Raw genomic sequence first — 15,342 nt, forward strand, 5'->3', positions numbered from 1 at the left:
AGAAGGAGGATTTCACAAGCACCACGAGCAGAACCTATTCCCTGTCTCTTCCCTGTCTCCGGTCCTTCCCTGTGCCAGGCTGTGGAGCCGGGTGTCCTGGGTGAGCCACTGGGGAGAGCTCCCAGCCACCTCCCTCCAGGAGCTTCCAGCCCAGGACACAGCCCACAGCCCACAGCCCACAAATGTGCTGAGCAGGGAACAGGGAGGGGCCAGCGCCTGGGGCAGGGGGGAGTCCTGCGGGGGCTTTGGGGAGCTTTCCCTTCCTCCCTCAATGCCTGTGACAGGGCTGGGCTCCTCGGGGGTCCCCTGCTAGCCCAGCTCCCCTCTCCTGTCTTCCCAACATTGTGCTTCTCGGCTGTACAGGCCAGAGACGTGGTGGGAGCAACATCTAAAAATAGAGCAGCCGGTTCTGCGCCAGGCCCGAGGGTGCCTCTGGTTAAAATGCATGAGCCTTGATGTAGAAACAGCAATCTTTCTTTTCAACATCATCTGCCTATTGGATGGTTCTGGGCAGTTCTGGGGCAGGAGGGTGCCCGCGAGAGGGGGCAGGAGTGACTGGGGGTGGGGAAGGGGAGGGCAGCGTGTGGCCTTTTGGTGCCCTGCACAGAGGGACACACAGTAGGTGCTTGGAAAATTCTGGAGATTCTTTCACTCGAGGTTCAAGGATGCTGCAGCGCAGTGGAAGGCAGCAAGTCTCAGGGGAAATGGTGCTGCAGATCAACCAGGTTCTTCCCAAGTTCAGGAAAGAGCAGTGGGAAGGGGAAGGGGAAGGGGGGGGGGGGACGCTGCGAACCCTCCAGAGGAATGGGCAGTGAGAAGGAAGGGGGAGCCTTTATTTCCAGGGGACGGGAGAGGCTTCCCTCGCCATCGATGTCTCCCATTTGGCTCGTTGCATGAGGACAAGTCCTGGAACTGCCCCGGAGACCAGGCAGATTCGGGAGGAAAAGGGCCGGTTCCCAGTGAGGCGGCTGCTGATTCGGTGCAACCAAAGGCTCGCAGACACAGATCCAAACGCGGACCTCCGTGGGCAGGAAGGAGTGTGTTATCAAAAATTAAAACTAAAAAAAACAAAAGGCGGGGGAAAAAGTGTACCGAGAAGTCGGGAAAGAATATTGCCTTTTTAATAATAAATACATTCCGTGGGCAAGAATTGCAAGGGAATCGTTTAAATTAATTTCCGCTGTGTTTGTTTGGTGTGTACGGGGCGTACGTCCCAGCTGACAGCGATCTGTGGAAGTGCTAACATATTGGAAATCTGATTTCTTGCAGCCAGAATCCCGTAGTCTAAAGTGATTTCTCTTTCAGCCCTGCTAACCAGACAGGCAGGGCTCAGGCGGCTCCTCGGGGATCAGCTCCCGCCTGGGGCTTTGGGGTGTAAAGGTGTCTGGTGGGGGCTCAGCAGACCTGGTGTGGGGTGGAGGGACGAGAGTGAGGCGAAGATGAGCAGTGGGAGGGAGGGCAGCGCTTGCCATCCTTCCCCAGGCGCTGCAGGCGCTGCCTTCTCTTCTGCACCCCCCATCTGGACCATGTGTCAGGGGAACCCCCACCATGATGGGAGGGGAGCATTCCAGTTGGAACTGGAGGCTGAAGGTGAAGGCAGAATCCCCTCCCACTCCCACTCTCGGTTCGGTGGTGAGAGGGCCTTGGCTGATGTCCTTCCCCACCCCTCTCCAACCTCTGCCAGCGAGCCAGCCCCACGGTGCCCAGTGCCGTGTGCCATGTGCGGGCATCGCCCCTCAGCACAGCGTGTCAGCATCGTTGTTTCAGCAATCACTCCACCCCCTGGGTCTGTGTCCCTCCTCACAGCCACCGCACACACCGCCCCTGAACTTGAGTTCCCACCCACCTTATTCCTATATCCCACCTTATATCCAACCTGGCTATGGCTGTTTCCTAAAACCAAATCCATCTGCAAAAGATGCTGGTTTATGCTTAGAACAAACGAATCTGTGAATAAGCAAACTGTAAGTCAGAGCCAGAAAGCAGGGGTGTGACAGGGGCCTCTCGGGTCTGGAGGTGAGACCTCAGGATGCGGCCTCCCTGCCCCACACCCCTGGGGCTCCTACCAGCCAGGGCAGCCCCGTCCGGTCTGACGCTCCTTGGCCAGAAAAGGTGTGGAGTGTGTGTGTATTTGAATCGACTTTGACACCTTTAACCCCTCCCCGTCCACCAGGGGGCCTTGACCGAGGCTCTATGAATGAACTCCAGGGTAACCCAAGCCCCTAAAATCATAGGCATAACTCCAAGCCCCTAAAATTACAGGCAAAGTGTATCCATATGTGCCCTCCCCTGGCCCCTGGCTTTTCTGGGTTCTCACATGCCTCCATGGCCCGCGAAAGGGTGATCGGCCCAGCTTCGCATCAGGTCTGCTGGCTGGCACTCCCAGCTGTGCCGCTCAGACCTCCCACCCCTGGCTCTTGGTCCGGGACCCAGACGCAGAGGCGCCTGCCCTCGGTCCCCCGGGCGCTGGCCCTGTCTGTGGCCCTTTCTCGCTCCTTCTCTGTTGCGCGTCTTCCTCTCTTCCTTCCCTCTTTCCAACTGAATTCTCGTTTTTCCTCTCTCCCTAGTGCTTGTACGGCTGCTATGTCCATTCTTCCATCATCCCCACCTTCCACCGGAGGTGCTACTGGCTCCTTCAGGTAGGTGGCCGGGACTCGGTGCTGCTTCCGTCTCCGGTGCTGGGAAGGGTCTGCGGAGGGACCGAGTGGGGGGCTCCTGCGTGCAGCGGCCCTGGCCAGCTTTCCCAGGGACGTCGGTGTGTGTGCCGAGGCCAGCTGTGCGGCTGGCCTGGTGCCGTGTAGGGTGCCGGGAAATGGAGAGGGCCTGGAGGGGGGTAGTCCTCACCTGCCCCCTGGGAGTAAAGCCTCTGCGGGTGTTTCCGGGTGCCTTGGCTTCCTCTGGATGAGGACAGAAGGACGACTGAGCGTCCTGCCCCTGACCGGGGAATGCCCGCCGGCTGCGAGCTGCACCTTCCTTTTATCTTGCGGGTCAGTGGTTGGCATGTGTGGAAAATCGGCTTCTGGGGGCACAGCAGTTGCAGTTGGATTGACTCGGATCGATTGGGAGGTTTGTTGGGAGAGGAGGTGCTCCTGGCTGGGAGTGTGGGGAAGGGGAAGGAGTTCTGTAATCCATTTGTGATGTCTGCCGTGTAGCAGGATGGAGGAAGGTGTCCTTGCTACATAGGGTGGCCTGGCTGCCAGATCGCTGTCCATGGTGCTGGTGCACAGCCTGGCTGAGTCTGGCCTGGGTGCCGGCCTCTTCCAATTGGTGGTCACAGCTGGTCCTCCTACCTGCTGGAAGCGGCTGCTGTGTGTGTGGGGAGGCCGGAGGGATGCCTCCAGTCAGGCTGGGTCTGGGTCCTCAAAGCTTGGCCTCGGATTTGCAGCTGCTATCAGAACCCACCGTGGTTGGGCCTGGCACCATCACCCAAGTTCTTGTTCCAGGAGTTGCTGGCTCTAGTCTTTGCCGCCGTGAGTCCACTGTCTATATCCGCTGTGGTTCAAGTTCACCAACCCCCAGGCCTCAGTGCTCTGGGGGGTCTGCCAGCCCTTGGGGTGTGGCATGTGGTCAGAGAGGACAGCCTCGGAGTGCAGGGGGGGCCCTGGTCCCAGGACAGGTGGCCTGGAAGGTGTCCCAGGCCCAGAGCCGTCTTGGTGTGGACGCCGAGGTTCCCCCGCCTCCAAGCCCTTTCGCCCTCCCCCCAGTTCCCGGAAACAATTGTCTGTGGTGGGACAAGTTCATTAGCGGATGACGCCGAGGCTGTCCAGGGACAGGCTGATCTGCAGACACGGTTTCCCAACAACCTGCCCTCCGCCAGTCTCCCGGGTCTGTCTCCCTTGGCGGTGGCCCGGGAGCACCTGGCTTTCCAACTGCTCGGACCCAAGTTCCTGTGAGAGGGACCTTCAGTGGTTGTGGGATGATAGTTCCCTGTCTGGTTCGCAGGAATGGGCTCCACCATTTAGCACGTGGCTTTCTCCTGTGCCGGGGGTGGGGGGGACTGGGTCAGAGCCTGCCCGGCCTCCAGGCCACGCTCCGGCTGCACACCCCTTCCCGGGCCTCCAGCCCCTGGTGGGTCCTGTGTGGGCTCTTTCCCTTTTCGGTTCTCATGCCCCCATCAGCACCTCCCAGCGCTCCCTTTCTGCCGGCCGCCGCCCTCCCGCCAGCCAGCCTCCCAGGGTGCTCCCCGCCTCCGGGCCCCTCTCCCACCCCCAGACCTCCACCTGCCGCCTCTCATCCCATCACACTCTTGTGATGATTTAATTCCACTACATTTACTTTCCCGGAATCAGACACCACCAGGCAGCCACAGGGTCTCATTACTTCCCAAACTGGATCCCACTCAGCTGGGCGCCTCCAGCCAGGTTCCCCTTAGATTCGGGTGCCCCTGCCCTGTTTGTGGGGCCAGGGGGGAAGTAGGCGGGGTCCTGCCCTCTACCCCCGCCTGCTCCCTGGGGCGAGACTCCCGCCCACCGTGTGCTGGAGACACACCTGGGGCGCGTCTGCCTGTCCGGGTCAGTTACCTTCCGGCTGGTGGGGAGCCTGCGTCTCCCCAGAGGCCAGCGTCCCTGGGTCCAATTTCTTCAGGGCTAATCCGGGCCTGTCTCCTCTCCCACCCCTTCTGCGTCCTCCAGGGTCACTCCCGATTCGGTGAGCAGGGGACAGGAGGGAGTGCTCACAGGCCGGGGCTCCTCTCCCCGCTCATCCTGGGCAGCAGGAGGTTGGGGATCCAAGGCCAAAGCAGTTAGCGTGGCTCACATCCGCGCGGAGCCGAGAGCCCATGCGACAGCCAGCTGCTCGGGGCAATTGGTTCCGTGCTAATTACACCAGGACAAGGACGGCGGGGCCAGGTTTCACGTCTGATAGGAAACAGGAAGGGAGCCGTGAGACACGGGCCCCGATGGAAATTGGCCCAAGTTTGTCTCTGACAGCAATTACCCAGGGCAAGAGTGGGCGGGCGGAGGTGTCAGCACAGTGACGGCGGAGAGCGGAGGAGGCGGCGGCTCAGGTGCCAGCTCGGCTCCGAGGAGGCCGGCCCGGTGCCCGGAACAGCACAGCTGCCGGGAAAGGGGCAGTGGCCTGGCACCCACCTCACGCCCCACTGCCCAGGGCGCGCTGACCGCTGGGGCAGGGGAGCCTTCAGAAAGGAGGGGCTGGGAGGAGGGAGGCAGGGAGGGTTAGTTCTCCAAGGAGCAGCCCCTTCTCTCCCCGCTGCTGTCCCAGCGCAGCAGTGTCTCTGCCGCCTGCAGGCCGGGGACTCACTCCTGCCTCTGAGACCCTCAAACTGGTTCCGCTCCCCCAAGGCCACTGGCCCAGCGAGACGTCTACCCCCCAGGCCAGGACTCCAGCCAGGCTGTGAGCTCCCTGCAGGTCACCTGCCACCCTCTGTCCCCCAGGGGCCCGCACAGCCTCAGCCAGACAGGGAAGGGCCAGGGCCTGCTGCAGACAGCCTGCACCCCCACAGGGAATGGGTGGGCTTGTCAGACCCACACAGAGGTCAGCTAGCCTGCCAGAGCAGAGGGTCACGGAGGTGACAGGAGCTGAGCGGCACTCAGATGCCCGAGTGACCTGGCATTCAGAGAAGAGCCCCCCTCTCTCCTTCTGTCTCTCCCTCTCCCTCCTTCCCTCCCTCCCTCCCTCCCTCCCTTCCTTGCTAATAAATACTTTATCAGGATGTGAGCAGGGCCTCCCGGAGTGAAGGTGCATGAGGTCATCGCTGTGACTGGTGGGCACCCCATGAGGTCATCTGCCCAGGTAGCATCTGGAGACCCCAGGCCACTCTGAGCCCAGATCACCTGAGCTCAGGCCACTCCTCAGCCAGAGCCAGGCCTTTGGCAGATTCGCCTGCGAGCTCGAGATGCCCCCGGGCGGGCGGGCACACCCCTCCACCTGTCCCGTCGTCAGCATCACTGGGGGCCCGTGTGTCACAGCTGGCAGGCCCCGGCTCCCTGGGACTCTCGGCTGCATTGTCTGGGTACATGCTGAGACCCGGAGCGGGCAGGGCAGGGCTGGCCAGGTCACCCAGCTGCGGGAGGTGGCGCCAGGCTGGGAGAGGCCGTCCCCTCCTCACCTCTGCCTCCCGGGCCTGACCGTGGTCATCTCTGCAGCTGTGGGTCCCTGAGCTCTGCTGGGCTGCTCGGGGCTGGGCCGCACAGCAAGGCCTGCATCCCTGCCCTGTGGCCTCTCCTGTTGGGATTTTCCTGTGCCTTGGCTCAGGGCCTCCTGCTCCTCCCTCCGTGCCCTCCCCCCCTGCCTGCTCCCAGGAGGCCTGGCCTCAGGGGGCCTCTCCTCCCAGGGCCTCTGGCTCATGTGGAAGCACTTTCTGCTTCTGATGAGTGTCCTCCTCTTTGCCTTGTTCTCCAACTGCTTAATGGATGTTTTCTGTGCTCCATGAAGTGGTGGGGGGAGGGGGGTCCTGTGTATCTGCCCCCAGCATTCGTGGGCCATGGGGATGCCAGGACCAGCTCACTGGGTGGAGGCGGTGGGGGCTTCTTCCCGGCCCCATGGCTGCACACAGAGGCCTGTGGGCTGCGCACACCCTGTGCACCCCGGGCCCGAGGACGGGGCTCTCGGGTCACTGGAGGGTGGCGGCCGTGCAGGGTCCGAGTTTCAGGGCATTTCTGTTATGGGGAGCTGGGCTTGAGCCCTGACACCCCTGGACATTGGAAGTTGGGACCACACAGCCACTGGGGCACAGGCGTGGGCCCTGAAGGAGAAGCGAGGGGAGGTGCCAGGTGAGGCAGGGCACAGGGAGGCGGGTGGGTGGGGGTAGGAGACGGCGGCATTCCAGGTGGAAGGAGAGCCAGGCAGGGAGACGGCTGAACTGGACGAGGCCGCAGCACAGGGTGCCCACCCCCCGCCCAGCTCATCCGCCCCAAGACTGTCACCTGGGAACGGACAGCGGGGAGTGTGTGGAGGAGCTGAGAAGAATTGTGCAGCCAGAGGGACATTCTCGCGCTGCCTTCCCGTCTCGGCTCTATTCTAGCCAGCAGCTTCCATTTCTTTCTGCATTTAATGCGCCTGAATAATGTGACAAGGTAGACACTGGGAATTTACTGCGCTCTGCAAAGCCGCTCAGTTCCATTAAGATCTCGGGATCTCCGCCAAGGCGCGACGACTTCCCCCTCAGGCATCTTCGCCTGATTGCAATTTACGATGCCCAGGCCTCTGTGGGGCCCCCCTAAGCCTCCAGAAAAACGCGCTGTTCCCCAAAAGTGGCCGTTATTCTCTCTAAGGAAAGTGACTGGGCATCTTCCAGAAGATTCCCTCATCCTGATCCCCCTCCTCTGGGGACCGGGACACAGCCAGGGAGAGGCTGCAGTTGGCTTTTCCAGTGGTCACCGACCCAGAGGGTCCGCTGGGGGCAGGTGGCAGCTGCCTGACCTTCACCTTGCGCTTTGCAGCTGCCTGTGCAGCTGCAGCCCTGGGCGGGGGAGGGAGGGCACTGAGTGTGGGGGAGACAGTGAAGAAGTGGGGAGACTCCCTCTGGCTACCTGCTGGGAGCCCCCGGCCCTGTGGTCCTCCAGGCCCATAGTTTGGATGCAGCCCCACCTTTTATTGCCACGTGACTCGGGCCAGATGAGTTCACCTCTCTGAATCGCACAGGCATCACAGCCCTCTCTACTGCGGTCACTGGGAGGATGGGTTGATCGGAAACCTGTCATGGCCTCAGTGTCATGCTTGGCACACGGAAGCCCCCAGGCAGTGGGGCTGTGGCCATCATTTGCCCCAGGGGCTGGCTGGGTGGGCATCGCTGGGAAAGGGAGCCCCCTGAGGTGGCCCGTCCAGACCACCTCTCAAACGGCGAAATCCGCGGCCTACCCCATGCGGCTGTGTGATAGTCCCATTTGCTAATTTACTCTGCAGCCTCGGGCAGGAACTTGGTCCATGGCCAGTGAAACGGAACCTCCACATTCTAGCCATCGCCCCGGCGCCCCGCTGTGACGGACCGCCACCCGTGCAGCCGTCCTGCAAACCCCCTCGTCCTTCAGCCCTTAGAGGACAGGCTGCCAAGGACAGGCTGGCAGACAGGGGGAGAATGGAGCTGCCAGAGCGGCTGTCCCTTAGAGATGGAAATTATTAATTAGTCTTATTATCCAGAACGTGTCAGTCTCCTAATCCTTCCGTTGGCGGAGGGTTTATGCGGCCACGGGGCATGCTGTCAGCTTGGCTAAGCCATCGCTTTCAATATGAAGGCAGAACAATGGGCGATACCGTTTGGTTACTATCTTTACTCATCAAGCCAAACAGTTCCGGCCCCCCTTCAACAGAGCATCCCTCAAAGACGGGAGAAGGCAAAGCTGCGTGATTCCCCTTCTGACGGCTCCTCATGTGGGCTTTGGTTTAATTACCCTTTTCATGGGATCTTCCGCTGACATTCTGTCCTTAATATCCTGATCCTCTTTGGAGCACAGGGGGAAGTGGGAGTTCCAAAGCCAAAGACAAAAGTTTGCCTCAAGGATACACTTTCTATTTTGCCTCTGAAAGAACTCAAAGGGCCACGAGTGAAATTCAGATGTGATTTGATAGTGTGAGATGGAGAAGCTGCGTGGGTGGGTGTCAGGCGCAGGCTCGGCCCCTGGCGACACCCAGTGTTCGACAGTAGTCATCCTGGGCCTGTCATAGACTCTGGTCCCTGATATGGCATCACCACTGCTTTTACTGCCCTTGACTTCCTAGTGGCCCTCAGGCTGCAGGTATATTCCCAGGCACTCCAGACTCACAGCAAAAGATGGCAGCTAGACAGGTGTGCATAGATGTGCACAGGTGAGCAAGGTGTGTACAGGTGAGCGCAGGTGAGCACAGATGTGCACAGGTGAGCAAGGTGTGCACAGGTGAGCACAGATGTGCACAGATGTGCACAGGTGAGCAGCAAAAGATGGCAGCTAGACAGGTGAGCACAGATGTGCACAGGTGAGCAAGGTGTGCACAGGTGAGCACAGATGTGCACAGGTGAGCACAGGTGAGCAAGGTGTGCACAGGTGAGCACAGATGTGCACAGGGGAGCACAGGCATCGCTCTCTCGGTTCTCCTGCTCCCCTCCCAGTAAAGGGCTCTGGGAGGACCCGAGGAGACTTCTCGCCATCCCACCACCAGTCTCCAAAAATGGACAGGACTTCCTGGGGGCTTTCCCCTCTCCTTTTCCAAACACACCCAGGTCCCCTTGGTGCCCAGGAGTATTAGCAGGGACCCTGCCTCCCTTTCCACCTGGTTCCTGGGAGCAGGGAGCTGGGAGCCAGCTTTTACCTTCCGAGGGCTTCGTGGAGCCCTAAGTGAGAGGTGCACTGAGGCTTCCCGCCCACAGAGCAGCCCTCACAGAAGTCTCTCCTCCTCCCTCCTCCCTCCCCCCTCCCTCCTCCTTTCCCCCTCCCTCCTCCCTCCTCTCCCCTCCTCCTCCCCCCTCTCCCTCCCCTCCTCTCCCAACCCTTCTCCCTCCTCCCTCCTCTCTCCTGAAGAGGGAGAAGGTTCACTCCTCAGAGACACAGCTGAAAGTGGCCTTAGTCTGGGGAGAAGGCATCGAGTCTCCACATGCCAGGAAGGGTAACCCTGGGGACATGAGGCCCGAGAATTCTTCGCGAGGTGAGCTTGGAGGATTGAGGAGGAAATTTAGTGCAGACAGGTTTATTGACCCTGAACTGCAGGAGATTTCTTAATTTAGAGAGGAGTTCTCAGAAAACACTGTCAGTTCCAAGGAAAAGGGCTCCCATGGGGCTCATTCTACCCTCTGGGCTCCTCGCTTCTCTGCTGCTAGAAGGAGGGGCTCAGGGGGCTCCTGTGGGGAGTCCCCAGCCAGGTCCCTGGTGTGGGTGACAGTCGGAGGGCGGTGGCAGCACACGGGTGCTGCGGGGCCCACGCCCTCCCTCGAGTGAGCATCTGCCTGTGGATGTGCCCAGCCCCTTGGGGTTATCCTGGGGCAACTACAGCCATGCGCCCCTGCTGGCCTCCGAGGGGCCCCCTGGCAGCCCGAGTGGGCAGGAGAGGGAGCCATCCCATGGCAGCTACTGGAGCCACTGCACCAGCCAGAGGAGGCCCTGCCCAAGGGGGTCCCAGCTCCCTCACCTCCCAGGAGGCCTCCTCCACCCCGGGAGCCCTGGCACAGGCTCTGCCAGTTGCTTGGCTCGGAAGCAGCTGTGAAGGCCTGGGCTGGGCTGACCCGGGTCAGAATCCTGTTGCTCTAGCCCGCGGAGCCGTCACTCGGGGCTAATGAACCCCGAACCTGGGCTCAGGGTCTCCCCTGTGAAACGGCGCGGTGCTGTCCGAGGGACTCAGTCTGCAGCGCTTTGCGTCAGGGCCCACACGAGCGAGCCCTCCGCCAGCTGTGGCGATTGTCACCGTGACTGTTAGGCTGTTGCAAACCCAGGCCAACCCAGACCCACCAGGACCGCCCACGCCCGCCAGGCCTCCTGAGCCGGGTCTGGGCCCTTCCCTCCCTGACCAGCGCCTCTGCCTCAGCCAAGCCCCTGTGCCTGGCATCCCCCGCCCAAGCCCCTGGCTGAGCTGGGCCCATGCTCACCGTGGGGCGGGCCTGGCTCAGCTGATTACCGCCCCGTCTCCAGAGCTGCCCAGACCTGGCCCAGCTCCTCCTGTGGCCTCCAAGAAGGGAGGACTGAGAACCCTGCCCTGAGACCTCCTGCCTGGCCCTGCCTCCCCCACCCCCTCTCCTGGCCACTGCCCCTCACCCCCCACCTTCCCTGACGTCTCAGACGAAAACCACCGGCCAGTGTGTCCCAGCGCGAGGCAGCTGCTGTCTGTGGGTGTCACCTGAGGCCCCGTCACACTTCTCTCCAGGGTGTGCCCAGCAGTCAGCTCCCATGCCCCGGGGAGAGGGGGCAGGAGCCGTCCCTGCCACCCCCACCCCCCTGACGGGCGTCAGGGTGCTGACAGCCATCGTGATCTCCCTGACACACCAGGCTCTCTGCTTCCTGCGAGCAGCTGCCTTTGGTGGCAGCTGGGGCGTGAGACATGTCTGAGCCAGGCCAGGACTGCGTGGCGCCGCCGCGGCCCAGCCCTATCCTGACATGTTAAGCAGTTCGGGCAGCGCTGGGCCGGCAGCTACAGCAGAGGGGGCCGACCCCCTGGAGGCTTGGGCTCCACATTGGCACTCTGCCTTCACTGGCAGGCTTCTGGGGTGCTGGGAGGCTCTGGGCTGGTGGAGGGGGGCCAAGGGAGCCCCTCCCACTGAGCCAGGTTTAGTCCCCCCACCAGCCAGGCCTCCTGGGTTTGGGAGGTTTCAGCTTCATTGGAGGCTGAGCCCGAAGCGCCTCAGGACCCCCTGGCTCGATCCCCTGTTTGCGTGGAAAGGCTGTTGCCTGGGGAGTTTGGGTGACTAACCTCGGGGTGGATTGCAGGAAGCACTGGGCTGAACCCCGCTTCTCAGGGCCAGGCCTCTTTCCGGGACACCCCTTTCCAGGGAGACTGTGGGTGATCCAGGCACTTTAACACCCTAAGCCAGCACCCCAGGCCATGCCAGCTCACAGCTCAGCCACCTGCCACTGGTGTCTGATGGGAGAAGGCCGGCTCACGTTAGCCAAGTCAGCCCTCATGGTGTCAAAGACCATCCTCCGCCAGAAACAGACGGCGCCTTCTGCTCCAGAAATGGCGGATGATCACCGGCCTGGCCTGGTGCGCGCTCTGGGGAAGAGACACTGCTGCCCTCAGTGTGGCTGACAGAGGTGGCCAGGGCTTCGTGGGTGTTGGGAGTGTGTCCTGTAACGCAGGGGTGCAGGGAAATGTTTAACATCTGGCTCTCCGGGAAGAAACCAACGCCGGGTCCCCTGATGGGCGCGCCTGCCGATTTCCATGGTGTAAATACTCCCACCACAGCCAATTCCAAGATTCAAGTTTGGTGTCCATCAGCTTTGACACTGTTGAGAGGTGAACTAGCAGCTCGCACAAGCCAGCATGAGCCGGCTCCAGGGCTCCACCGCTTTCTCTCGTCTCCGCGTGGCAGACATGGAGGCGAAGCCCATGGCCACGGCCAGGACCTCTTGGGACCTCTCCACTCCTTGCCCAAGACTGAGGCTCAGGCCGTGGGGAATGAAAAGCAGGGGCTCCCACTCAAGTCTCCCCCAGGATGAGTAAGTGGTCACCATGGAGATTTTTGAGGCTGAACAGGGTCTGCTTTGGTCATCCACCCTGGCCTCTAGGGCGGTCACTTATCTATCCTGCTCCTGGGAGCAGCTGATGGGCTCCCCAGCCTCCAGGTGTGATGCTGACTCCGCTGCAGCCCACCCCTCCTGCCCCTCTTGTCCAGCTGGGACGAGTCAGGTGGATGGAGCATCAGGTCCTGGCAGGGCTGCCCATGGGCTCCACTGTGCTGGTCGAAGTCCCACTCTGCATGGGCCCACCACTTCCTCCCTGGAACCCGCTGCCCCATGGAGCGATCAGCAACTGTGGGAGGTGCCTGGCAGCTGTGGGAGGTGCCTGGCGGGCGGGGGCCTGCAGGGCAGCTCCAGAGGCCGCTCCTCCCACAGCTGCCAGCCTCGCCTGCCGGGGCTGCCAGGGCCGGGCCCCCCATGCCCACCGTCTGCTGGAAACACCAGACCTTCTATCTGATCCCAGAAAGCCGGCCGCACCTTCCACCTTCTCGAAGGTCTGTTCTACATCAGGAAGGCTGTCCAGGGCGTTTGTGGATCTGCGGACGGTCTGAGCCACAGAGCGTGCGGGGAGAGTCAGGTTCAGTCTGCACAGACGCCCATCTTCCTCACGCGCTGGCCGTGCGCTGTCAGTTTGAACAAAGAAACCAGGACGTGACGGGGCATTGGCAGAGCGCAGCCAGGAGGTGAGCGCTGAGGACTCCGGGCTCTCATGGAACCATTCCCCATCCTCTCCTCACAGCCGGCCACTCCCCAGGGGTTGCTCAGGGGACCAGAGTCGCTCTGCCGTCCATGTATGTGGCTCCTCCCCAGACCCAGCATCGGTCTGTTCTCACCGTAAACCTGATGCGGAGCCCACGCGTGGAGCAGCTTTGAGAGCTTAGTTCGGAAGGAGATGTGGTTAGACGTGGGCAGTGGCTGTTTCCGGTGTCATTCTTCGGAAAGTGCTGCAGTGAGCCCTTAAGGCAGAGGTTCTCAACCTGTGGGTCGCGACCCCTTTGGGGGTCGAACGACCCTTTCACAGGGGTCGCCTAAGACCATTGGAAAACACATATATAATTACATACTGTTTTTGTGATTAATCACTATGCTTTAATTATGTTCAATTTGTAACAATAAAATTGGGGGTCACCACAACATGAGGAACCATATTAAAGGGTCGCGGCATTAGGAAGGTTGAGAACCACTGCCTTAAGGGAACCAGCGCCACAAAGACCAAGCGCAGCATTAAACACCTGCCCCTCCGCCTGCTGAGGGGCCGGCCGGCGGGGCCAGAGTTGTGTCCGGTGCTGGTCTGTGCCAGAAGGTGCTGTCTCACAGGGGACCTCCCCTCCAGGTGTGAGGACCCAGGACCAGGTGCCCAAGTCAGGTGTCCACGTGGAGGTGGACGTGGCCTCCTTGGGCCAGACGTGCTGCCCTCTGGCAGGTGGGACACTCCCCAGGGAGACCTTGAGCCCGCGGGCCGAGGGTTTGGCCCCAGAGCAGGTCAGGCTTCTGGTTTTAGCAGCAAGACCCTTCCCTGTGTGAACTCGACTGAGAGCGAGCCCGCAACCCGCTCCGTCCGCCGGCTCAGCCTGTCTCTGAACGCTGTCTCCTCTGCACATGTGCAGTTTGGGTTTGTCTGTCTGCAGGTAACCTAATGAAACTCCTTTTCTTCCCCCAAACAATAAGGAGACCATAGCACGACTCACCTGCGCATCTCCAGTCCTCCAAGTCTTTTTAGCATTTGCCTCTTGCACCACCGGATTACCCTCTCCGCCCTGCCTCTGCCCGAGTGGTTCCCAGCCTGACCCCCTCCGGGCAGAGACAGAGGGGCTCCATCCGCCACCCTCCACCCTCCCCGCTCATAAAGACCTTGGGAGGAGACTGCCCCTGCCCTTCCTCTTCAGGGCGAAGGTGAGCTCCTGCTCTAACCAAGTGCTTTCGGGAGCACAGGCCCAGAACTGGGGCTGCCACCAGCACTTTCTGGGAACGGCAGGAAATAGCCCTGCACCCCGACGTTGGGTTTCCAGTCGACTCCGAGGAACGTAGTCTCCGATCTATTGGGCGTGCGCGCTGACTGTGCAGTCCTTTAAAGTCTGGCCAGGGCGGGCATTGTTTTGGTCATTAGTTAACATATCTGGGTGGGGAGGAAGGGAGGGAGCTAAATAGTTACAAGCACTTCAGTGGGTTTTTTTCCTACTGACTAAGGGTAAAATGAATAGCGCTGATCCGTTGCCCAGGCAATAGGCTTGTTAAAGGAAATGGTATTTAAAATGATTTTTTGAGCCAAAGCAATTTGGCTGCTCTGAGGCGTCCTTTATCTTTTGCTTTCAAGAGGATAATAATGTTTAAAAAGGAAGTCACTCATACCGCTTCCTGACGGGAAGCCAGCTCCGTGACGGGCAGCTCTTCCCCCGGGTGTGTGGTCCTACTCCGGGATGCACAATGCCGCCGTGACAGCTCCCTTCTGCGGAGCCCTGGGTGCCCACAAAACAGACATGATGCTCCCCGTTGAACCTGTGGCCGCTGAAGGCCCGTTGTACGTTCACCTCCAGCTCCCACCTAGTGGCTGAGCTTCCACCTGGAGACTCGTGTCAGCCGCCGGTCCCGGGGCCTGAGCAGAGCCTGTGTCATGGGCTGTTCTCCCACGTGGCCCAGGGGCGCCCTCCCCGCAGAGAACGTGACGGTAGCCTAGGTGGTCAGGTGCTATCTACTCCTGGTGGGTAGGGCTATTTCCTGTCGGCCCACGTGAGCCGGACTGGAGCAACTGGCTCCCCTTTTACTTTATTTTTTTAATATATTTTTATTGATTTCAGAGAGGAAGGAAGAGGGAGAGAGAGATCGAAACACCAATGATGAAAGAGAATCACTGATCGGCTGCCTTCTGCACGCCCCCTACCGGGGATGGAGCCCACAACCTGGGCATGTGCCCTGACTGGGAATCAATCCATGACTTTCTGGTTCATAAATTGATGCTCAACCACGGAGCCACGCCGGCTGGGCCCAACTCCCCTTTTAGAGTGAAAGAGGCAAAGAAGCCAACTTCCCAGTGAATGGGCGTGAGGGAGGGTGCTGTTCCAGAAGGTTCTGCCCTGCTCCGGTTTGGACTGGGCAGGGCCTTCGTGGGTAAGGTGCGTGGAGGCCAGAAGAGCTGGTTCGGCGGCTTGGGGGTCCTCAGCTCAGAAGTGCCTATGAGCAGGGGTGGTCCGCCCCCTGCCTCCCGCTCACAGAAGCCCCGGGCAGCTCTGGGCAGCAGCGCGGATGGGGG

The 15,342-nt window shown here is 61.0% G+C and overlaps 1 protein-coding gene across 1 annotated transcript in view; it reads left to right on the plus strand.

The window, feature by feature from the left end:
* Positions 1-15,342, plus strand: part of CAMTA1 (calmodulin binding transcription activator 1) — a 668,603-nt gene that overhangs the window by 478,713 nt on the left and 174,548 nt on the right. Inside the window, exons 7-8 of the mRNA XM_023744253.1 lie at positions 2,568-2,639; positions 7,864-7,937. Coding sequence (XP_023600021.1) covers positions 2,568-2,639; positions 7,864-7,937 — 146 coding nt within the window. The remainder of the gene's footprint in view (positions 1-2,567; positions 2,640-7,863; positions 7,938-15,342) is intronic.

Source organism: Myotis lucifugus, unplaced genomic scaffold (genome assembly GCF_000147115.1).
Source record: "Myotis lucifugus unplaced genomic scaffold, Myoluc2.0 scaffold_440, whole genome shotgun sequence".
In the NCBI taxonomy this organism is placed as follows: domain Eukaryota; kingdom Metazoa; phylum Chordata; class Mammalia; order Chiroptera; family Vespertilionidae; genus Myotis; species Myotis lucifugus.